We start from the raw sequence: 10,193 nt of genomic DNA, 5'->3' as shown, positions 1-10,193 counted from the left end.
TATAGATAGAAGGCAGTATGCTCTTACTGCCAGAACTGTACTTTAAAACCTAAAGCCACAACTTTAATTACACTTACATTATACTTACAGCCAATAGGTAAGTTATGAAGTTTATAGCTCAGCTCTTTATACACGAAATGACCCATTCATGATGTTGGTAATATTGACATGGAACATGCCTGACATTCAGAATTCAAGAGCATGTTATATAATGTTATATAATAATATCATTTGTAACGATACTATTGTACTTTATAAACTTAGGTAATAATTACTATCTATTTACCATGAAAGCAGGAAATTAGAGTGTGGGTTTAGCAGGGCTTTTCAATTTTATATGAACTCCAGGAACTACATCACATTTTTCCCATCAGAGTTCACTTGTACATTTCATAAGGAAGCTTTAGAGATAAACTCACATCTAATTGATAAGAATTCAAAGGATATGGGGTTTTCCCAAAGCCTTTTGAGGATATGACTAAAATGCACTTTTGCCGAAGTAAACTATTCCAGTTTCATGGCTTTTTTTTTTTTTTTTTTAAAGATTTTATTTATTTATTTGAGAGAGAGAATGAGACAGAGAGAGAGAGCACGAGATGGGGGAGGGTCAGAGGGAGGAGCAGGTTCCCCGCCGAGCAGGGAACCCGATGCGGGACTCGATCCCGGGACTCCAGGATCATGACCTGAGCCGAAGGCAGTCGCTCAACCAACTGAGCCACCCAGGCGCCCCCAGTTTCATGGCTTTTATCTGCTCAAAACCAAAGAGTATAGGAGTATGTCAATCACACCATCTTCATATATTTGTTTAAAAGGACACCATAGCCATCTTTCATCTTGTCGCTAGGAGCAAGATGATATTTCAAATTACACAGATCTCCTTCTCTTGCATTTTGGACCACATTAGAAATGGAAATAAGAAAAGCTCTCTCCCTGCCATATTTTACAATGGAACTGAGCTGAGTAACACAGAAGCCTCTTGACTATGGGCTCCAGATTACAGCCGCCAAGGAAGAAAGTTGCAGCCATTCATGTTTGAGGTGATAGACCATAGGGGCTGTTCATTCTGAACTAATGGAGCATGGCGGGTTGGCACTTCAGAGATTCACTCCTCAGGGAGGTCTGCCCTTCTATTAATCATAGATCTTTTGGAGCTATCGATCCAGGAATGCAAAGAAGCTGCTAAACACTAAGCCCATCTTGTTCCCCTCAAGTTGATGCAGGTTCCTGGAAACATCCCTTCGTTTCCCCATCTCCCCAAAGAGGGAATAAGGTCTATTAAAAGTGATCCCCAAAATGTGAGTGACATAATTAGTAACTCTAAAATGTACCTTGATTCAAAGCCAGGGCAGGGGCATAAATAACAATTCCAGTATACAGAATCTATGGGAAAAAAGAAACCAAATAAACTGTATGAATTATAAAATAAATTATCGATTTTTTCTATAAACTCAACAATGAATTAAAACAGTAGTTTCAATATACTTAATGAAATATGTTTGTAACTTGAAAATGTTATTTAAGTAAAGTTAATTCTCCTTTTCTGTTTGTGGTGTGGTCATAGGTTACAAAAATCTTTTATGACCAATTTTGTTAAAATTATGGACTTTTCACACAGTGCTTAAAGCAGATAGTCACTGATCTATCACCTCAAACTTGAAATCAATTCTCCTCAATCTAAACAATTAGAATGAAAGAAAGAATACAAATTTAAAAGGAGATGGTCCCTCATTCATACACTTTCAAACTATTATTAATCACTGCATAATTAACTGGGAAAACTGAAAATTTTAGAAACTGGTTTTAAAACGTTTGCATGCTCATTTATTAAACAAAAGTATAAATTTGCACTAAAAAAATCCTGAAAGCCAACAAAAACTGTATTCCATCTTTTGTATATGTTATTTTTCACTCATACACCTAACAAATATTTATTAATCCAGGGTACAACAGTATGAAAAATATGGTCTTTTTTCTCAGAACATCATTTTTACTGCACTTGATCTTTCAAATATATCATATATATTCTATGTGATTTGTTCTATAAAAATGTATTATGATTCTATGATTTTATGTTTATTCTATAAAAACATATTATGAAAAAAGCCATATTATATAGTATTTGAATGCCTGATTATATTACATGGGTAGATCAATGGAAGTAAGTCCTTCAAGTGGGAGATGCTTTCCTCTTTTTTGCAAGAATGAACCAGACTTCCACAGTCATTATCCTGACCAAGTTGAAGATTTGAAAACATGGCCATGTACCATCTTCCTAACACTTGTTCCCCACTTCCCATTTCTGTAGGCATTTCTAAAAATGATCCAAAGAGGGTCTGAACAGTTGATAAATGCAAGCTACGAGGTTCAGTTCTTTGGCAGGATCTTTACCAAACCCCAAAGGGCTCCTTCCTTTTACATTGGAAGTGTTAATGACCAATTTAAGTTATGCAATTTACAGAGACATAAAACGGAGTCAAGTTAAATAATTTACAAAGGTACTCTGTTACGCTTTTGCAAATGCTTAGGTAGCTTGCCATTGGAGAAGAGAATTACAAATAGGGATGAGAATGAAAACTCCTTCCTGGACCTCCATTATCAAACCCATCCCTAAAGCACTCAGCTGCCAAGAGGAGGATCAATGTAAATGAAGTGACAACCATCATGACAAGCCTCCAGCAACCTGAATGAAGAACGGAAAATAATGACAAGGGCTTTCCCTTTTTGGTTTCCTCCTATTTTCAACACCTCTTTTTTATCTTTCATGCATTTACCAAATAAGCTTAGCCCAGATGCCTTGGCTGAAAACATTTTAGACAACAAAAGGTAAAGCAAATTAATGGAGAGTGACTTACTGTTTGAACAATGAAGAGGACTGTTCCACAGAGACGGACAACTTTGTTAAATCGGAGCTCTAAATACTGTTTCCAAAAAAGGAAGAAATGGTTACTATGTGAAAACTTTATACACTTTTCAAAAATCAGCTGCTTAACAAGTAAAGGGGTTAGAAATTTAAAGGAACTTCAGTCATCAAAAAGAATGAAATCTTGCCCTTTGCAACGACATGGATGTAACTAGAGGGTATTTGCTAAGCGAAATAAGTCAGTCAGAGAAAAACAAATACCATATAATTTCACTCATGTGGAATTTAAGAAACAAAACAGATGAACATAGGGGAAGGGAAGAAAAAATAAGATAAAAACAGAAAGGGAGGCAAACCATAAGAGACTCTTAACTACAGGAAACAAACTGAGGGTTGCTGGAGGAGAGGTGGGTGGGGGGATGGGGTAACTGGGTGATGGGCATTAAGGAGGGCACTTGAAGTAATGAGAAGTTATATGCAGCTGGTGAATCACTAAATTCTACCTCTGAAATTAATAATACACTCACTATATGTTAACTAAATTGATTTAAATTTAAAAAAGAAATTTAAAGCAATTTCATAAATGTTTGTATTCTGTATTCCCACGTTGCTACTATTTTTCTTTACATAAAGCAAAATTACTCTTGCTTTAAAGTACAGTTCATTGGGTTTTAACACATACAGGACAGTTCCAAAACCCTCAGAGAACTCTGTTACGTTGTTCCTTTGTGAACTCTCCCCCAACCCCTAAACCTTGGCAATCATTGATCAACTGTTCTCCATCCCTAGTTTTGGCTTTTGCAGAATATCATCTAAATGGATTATATTCTGCAATTTTAAAATGAGCAAAGTGCTGTTCTCCCCTTTCTCTTGGCATCTACTTCAGACATTTCCCTGATTCACTTGGGAATCAGCCCTTTCCCACTGAAGGCAATTGTGATAGAATTGTCTATCAAGGTGCCCTGCCTCTTTTGACTAGGGGGTGGTCACCTGACTCAGCTCAGCCAATCAGCTCCTCTCTCCAGTGGATATTTGGATCTTGGAGGTATAATATAAAGGCAGAAAATGATTGGAGCAGAAGCAGACTGATCTGACAGTGGCCTGAAGAGGCTTCCCTGGCTTCTGTCCTTTTCACAGCCTATTTGTTCAGCTCTTCACTCTGTTCTATGGGTTACCCATATATCCTCCCAAATAAATGATTTTTTACGTAAATTGGCCTAAGTCAGTTTCTGTTCAGATCCAAAACCCTGCCAATTTTTCCTACTCTCCTTGGCATCTGCTGTATCTTAAAATATAGTCGACCCATCTCCTATATTATATGTCATAATATAGAGTTAGAATCATAGAATTTTAGAGCTGAAAGGAAGCTGGGGTCTCAAACATTCTTTAACTTGAATATTATTACTCACGTAGGGAGAATTTTAAAGCTGAAAACAGTCTTTATACCAGAAAAAAAAAGAGGAAAAACTGACATTAATAATCTGGGGAAACGACACTAGATATTTTTGCTCCAAAATCACAGGTAACAGTTATAGAGTACTTGCTGTGTACACTGTCCTCCCAACAACTCCCTGAGGCCAGTACCACCTGTTACGGGGGAGGGCACCGGGGCTCAGAAAGAACACCAAAGCTGCAACCTAATAGCTCTCAGAGCCACAATGCAAGTCTAGGACCATTTAATGCCCAAATCTGGGCAGGGAACAACTACATTATTCCACATAAATAAGTAAGCTAACTAACCATGGCTTTGAGTGAGTAGGTGGCACTGATATATAGTAACACCTTCTGAAACAACTGAAACGTAAAAAATATGCAGCACAGTATAGTTTTGGGGAGGAGTTCCAGCCCTCAACCCAGTCCTACTTGTAACTGCACAAGCTTGGGGCAGTCACTGAAGATCTTAGGCTCCTCCTCTTAAAAATGAGGATCACAGTATTAACTCTTTCCCCTCTTACTTTGCAGGGGTTTGGAGACTACTGAATGATATAAATGGATGGGGAAATATTATAAACTGTTATTCAAAACTAAGACATTAAGAAGGTGGTATTCAAATCCACAGATAAATATAATTCACAATTATAAGCATACATATATAGGGCTCCTGGGTAGCTCAGCTGGTTAAGCGACTGCCTTCGGCTCAGGTCATGATCCCGGGGCCCTGGGATCGAGTCCCACATCGGGCTTCCCTTGCTCTGCGGGGAGCCTGCTTCTCCCTCTCCCTCTGCCTGCCCCTCTCCCTGCTTGTGCTCTCTCTCTGTCAAATAAATAAATAAAATCTTTTAAAAAAAAATAAGCATACATATATATTCATAAATAAATATAATCCACAAATATATATATAAACATATATATTTATATACACACATATACACACGCACACACACACACACACACATATTCTGGACAACTCAGTTCCAATACACAGATTACATAGATCCAGAAAGATCCCGAAAAAGTGGGGAATGAAACTGGATTCCTGCATTATACTTCTTATCTGTGGGTCTGGAAGTGGCTAAACACCTATCAGGCCTATACTTTGAAGGCAGGGATAAATAGATAATAAAAATGCTTCTGAACAGTCAATTCTAGCTTAAGAAATGTAAGTAGGAAGAGATTTCATATTTGAGCAAGAATGCCAGGGTATCACTCAATGCTGGACTTCTTATTCTGTCTAGATGTTTCCACCTCTCAGCATAAAACAAAAATTGCTCACAAGAAAGTGTTTGCTATGGCCAATTGTCAGGGACAAAGCATGTTATCTAACTTCCCTGACCCCCCACTGCTGGGCATCCACCAGTCATGGACACCCCCAGCATGCTCACAACTCTAGGTGTTTTGTTCTACTTCTCTTGTTCTCTCTGCACTCTTCTAAGCCCCGCCCAAGGATATAACAGACTTACCAGAGCCTTCAGAAGCAGCCAGTAGGCACCACTGCCTAGCCTCCAGGCATGTGTCTACTTTGCCTCATACTCTCTTATGTAGCTTAACTTTGTCTGCAACATGGGGCTCTCATAGTACCTCCCTTATAAGGATTGTTTTGAGTATTGAGACAGATAATGTGTGTATGTAAAACATGCAGCCCAGCACCACACATGTATTAAGCATTTGGTAAAAGTTAACTTTTTGCCATTTTTAGCTGGAACCCTGCTAACAGCCTCCACCGCGAGAAACGTGTGGGAAATCTGTTTCTGGTTGAGTTAATGTTGCTGCCCCCAAGGAGGAATGGGTCAGTGCTTATTAAGAGGAGCATTCCTCTCTGGGGACTGAAGTCTTCTTGCCAGGTTCTTGAAACCCTTTCTGAGTTCTGGAATTGGTTAATTACAGATCAGAGCTCACGGACTCAAACTGCCTAAGGGCTCATCAGGGAACATACACCAGTGGATCAGCCAGGTGTTCACATATTAAAATGTTGGAATATTCCTCATATTCGCTAAGAAATATGTCCTCTCACATCTCTCTCAAAACCAAGTACTCCCTTCACCCCTGTCCATTTTCTCTTTTGCATTTTTGAGGAAGACAAAAATGCAGATAAAGATTTCTCTATCATAAGAAAGTAACCATGCACCTACAATGATGAGGCCTCAATATAGAAATTAACAGGGGGTGAGAGCAACGGCCTTATAACTGGAGTTCCTGCATCACAGGGAATGTGAGCCCGGTGTCACCAGTCTTATAAATTTTTGTTGTTGGGGGCGCCTGGGTGGCTCAGTCGTTAAGCATCTGTCTTCGGCTCAGGTCATGATCCCAGGGTCCTGGGATCGAGCCCCACAACGGGCTCCCTGCTCAGCGGGGAGCCTGCTTCTCCCTCTCCCACTCCCCCTGCTTGTGTTCCTGCTGTCGCTATCTCTCTCTGTCAAATAAATAAATTAAAAAAAAAATTGTTATTTCTTTTTAAGATTTTATTTATTTTTTTGACAGATAGAGAGAGAGTGAGAGAGCACAAGCAGAGAGAGCAGCAGAGGGAGAGGGAGAAGCAGGCTCCCTGCTCATCAGGGAGCCTGACATGGAGCTCAATCCCAGGACCCTGGGATCATGTCCTGAGACGAAGGCAGATGCTTAACTGCTTAACCGACTGAGCCACCCAGGCACCCCCAGGCTTCTAAATTTTCAAAAGAAGCTAGAATCTGGAATTTTATTTGACTTCTCAACATCATAAATGCTAAATTATTTTTCTTTCAAAACACCATAAGGGTCAAAAAAAAAAAAAAAAAGAAAACAGAGTTTGGTCTGGGACAGCCAGTTTGTTACCTTTCAGCAAAACAGAGAAATTCCATCCTGCTCACTTCTGGGATGATGACTGAACTCTCCCAAACACAATGGCCAGAGTGAGTGGAAGGCACTGCTGCCCCAGGGGTGCCTCGCCCTGGGTGGCGTCACTATAGCCCAGGCGTTTGTCACCAACACTTGAGCCATTGAGGCCCTGTAGCCGGCACCAGTTGAACCAGCCTCACTAGGAAGCCACCTTTCCAGTGGCTCTGGAGTAGAGCACACAGTACCTAAACTCAAGGACTGAGGTGGTTGCTGAGAATGAGTATCAGCACCCTCTGAATCATGCCCTGTGAGAGAGGAAACTTTGCCAGGTTTGTCCATGTTGCTCATGGGTTAGTACCTGGGGAAAGGAGACCAGTGAGGGCACTGAACAGGCCCCCCACTCCCCTGAGCTTTTATTCCCCCATCCCCACCCTGCACTCCCATTCAACAGCTCTTTAACCTAAACCAAACATTCCCCATCTTTGCAAAGCCCTTTCCTGCAGACCACTGAAGAAAATCTATAACCAGTGGAGCTATGCAATAGGAAAGATCATTTTCCTTAATCATCTTTCCACATACAGAGAAGGTAGGCCTGTTTAAGAACTTTGCAGCCAAATCTTCCTAGTGACCCCAAACAGACCACCTCTGCCACTACCACCACAAACCCTTAGGGTCAGCGTCTACCCGGCACTCACCCTGCTCCAGACACTATTCTGAATGCCACGCTTGAATCATCTCATTTAATCCTCCCAACAACTGGATGAGGTAGTTGATATCATTTTCATTTTGAGATGAAAAAACAGGCACAAAGGTTAACTGAATCACCCAAGGTTACCCAGCTAGTAACTGGTAGAATCTGGTCTCAAATGCAGGGACTGAGACTAGAGTTACAGTACCTCAACCATTTGGGAATCTGCCTCTCCAGGGAATGTGTGTGTGTGTGTGTGTGTGTGGAGGCACGGAGGGGAGAGTGCAAATTCTTCCCCAACTATCCTGGAAAAGTGAATGGTGCCTGGGGACCTGGGACAGGGGATTCCTTTCAAGGAGGAGGGGCTGAGACTCGAACAACTTGCCCTCCCCCAGATAAGAAGTATTAAAATCTTTCCCTTTGACTCCGAATCAAAGATATTAAAGGAGAAAGGGCCTTTGTGAGCACTAGTCCAAATCATTCCGTTTACTTTGGAAGCCTCTCTTTTTCAATGAGCTCGTGAGAGTAAGCCCCAAGATTCTGTCGCCTTCACCGGACACCTCTCCCCAAAAGGGGGACGGGGCAGGGGAGGTGATGGACATGGACAGGGAGAGATTTCAACGTGGGGGTGAGTCTGCCCCCAGGAAAATCCCTCCAAGATCCTGAAAAGCTCTGTCCCTTCCACCCCCGCCCTTTACCTCGTAGGTGCTGGTAATTCCCAGTTTGTAGAACACGGGGAGGAACACCTCCGCGCTGATGGTCACCACAAAGAAGTAGGTGATGGCAAAGATGCTGAATATGGCCCCAAAACGGTAGACCTCCGAGGGGGTGCCCAGGACGGTGACGGCCGACATGAAGCTGGCGGTGAGGGACAGGGCCACGGGCACGGCAGTCATTCTGCGGCCGCCCATCAAGAAGTCCTTGGAGGTCTGCTGGCCACCCCCCGCGAAGGCGTAGTAGATGCCGATGGCAGCTGAGATGAGCAGCATCCCCGCGAACACCACGTAGTCCCACACCACGAAGGTGCCGATGCCCCGCGTCGCGTCCATGGTCGCTCGGTCTCCTGGGCCCTGCGTACAAACTGTGGCTCCGCGACGCTCTGCCGGAGCCCGAGCTTTACCTCTGCGGCTCCGCGCTCTGTTCTTATTCCCGGCGCCGCTGGCGTGGCGGGCGTGGCGCCCGCGGGGATTGGAGGCGTCCTCCAGTTATCCGTCCCCCCACCCGCCCCGAGCAGCCCCGAGCGGCTCCGCGAAGGTGGGAAGGCGGGAAGGCGCAGTCAGTGGCCTCTGCGCGCACCGCAGCCAGCGCAGCTCCTCTAACTGGGACTTCGGGGAGCACCTCCCCCCCTCACCTGGTGCCGGACTCGGGATGGCCGGGATCGCGGAGCGCCGCGGACACCTGGGAGAACTGGAGCCTCCAGCTGCGTCCTGCCGCGAATCCGCAAGGAGCTCTCCGCCTAAAGGTTACCAACTGGCACCTGCGGGGACGCACCATTTAAATAAGCAGGCGACCTATGGGGGAGTGTGGGTCGAAGGGTAATTGTCACGCCTGTACTTTCAGCTTTCCAGTTCAACAGTCCGGGTCCTTAGGAGAAGATACACCTAGAGTTTTTAGATTGCCTTATTTTATAAATTAATGGGCGATTCTGGTGACAGTGTGCAGTGAGTTGATTCCAGTCCTTAGGCAGGTAAGCAATTACAAAGGAGAGGAAGAAATCTGTGCTATTGGGGACTGCCTTTTCATTCAATAAACATTTCTGATCCCCAACAGTCTCTCCTAAACATGACAGTTTCTGTAGTATTAATAAAATACCTACTATTAAGGAGTCTTATCATGTGACATAGAACATGCTTGGCACCTTGCACATTAACTACTGTGATTCTCCCAATTACCCTTGAAGTAGGAGTCATCTCTATTTTTCAAATGAGGGAACTGGCATAGGAAGATGAAAACACTTGCCCAAGGAAATGGTGGTAATTAAGATTTTTATTCCAGGTCTGATCTCAGAATTTGTTCTTCGAATCACATATTTTGTAGAGTCAAATGTAGATTGAGGTTAAATGTAGGCATAAATATGTACACTTAAATGAAGACACTTGAAAGCATATGGAAAACAAGATCATTTCCAGTCCCCAGGACATATTTTAAGTGGCTTATCTTGAAATATTACTAACAATACATGAGTCAGCCTTGCAAAGCAATGTGACTCCCAGGTTTTTCCTGTAAAATAGACCCTCCAGTTAAAAGTACCCTGGCATAGGTCTATTTCAGGCCACCCTTGTTCATTGTCATACATCTTTATAATTTATGAGGTGATCCTTGGTAAACAATCCACAGAATGCATTTAGCCCAACCCAGTATGTGAAGGAAGAAAGCTATGTCAGATTTTATTTT

General features: G+C 42.8%; 1 protein-coding gene across 1 annotated transcript; it reads right to left on the bottom strand.

Moving 5' to 3' along the window:
- Positions 1–1,317: 1,317 nt before the first annotated feature.
- Positions 1,318–9,381, bottom strand: LOC145721372 (sodium-coupled monocarboxylate transporter 1-like). Its single transcript, XM_081818989.1, has 4 exons — positions 9,151–9,381; positions 8,498–8,880; positions 2,853–2,918; positions 1,318–1,380 (listed from the first exon to the last, which is right to left on the bottom strand). The coding sequence occupies exons 2-4, from the start codon at positions 8,846–8,848 to the stop codon at positions 1,318–1,320; spliced, it is 480 nt and encodes a 159-aa protein (XP_081675115.1). The 5' UTR covers positions 8,849–8,880; positions 9,151–9,381.
- Between the last annotated feature and the right edge of the window lie 812 nt (positions 9,382–10,193).

The sequence above is a fragment of the Leptonychotes weddellii genome, chromosome 5 (assembly GCF_054177405.1).
Source record: "Leptonychotes weddellii isolate Sample4059 chromosome 5, ASM5417740v2, whole genome shotgun sequence".
NCBI lineage: Eukaryota > Metazoa > Chordata > Mammalia > Carnivora > Phocidae > Leptonychotes > Leptonychotes weddellii.
Note: the sequence above shows the minus strand (reverse complement) of the source record. Positions and strands in the feature narration are given on the sequence as shown.

Coding starts and splice junctions, on each gene's coding strand:
- LOC145721372 (XM_081818989.1), bottom strand. CDS start 8,848: ATGGACGCGACGCGGGGCATCGGCACCTTCGTGGTGTGGGACTACGTG. Junction 2,919..8,497: donor GAATTACCAGCACCTACGAG/GTAAAGGGCGGG, acceptor TTTTGGAAACAG/TATTTAGAGCTCCGATTTAA. Junction 1,381..2,852: donor TCCTCTTCATTGTTCAAACA/GTAAGTCACTCT, acceptor TTTTTCCCATAG/ATTCTGTATACTGGAATTGT.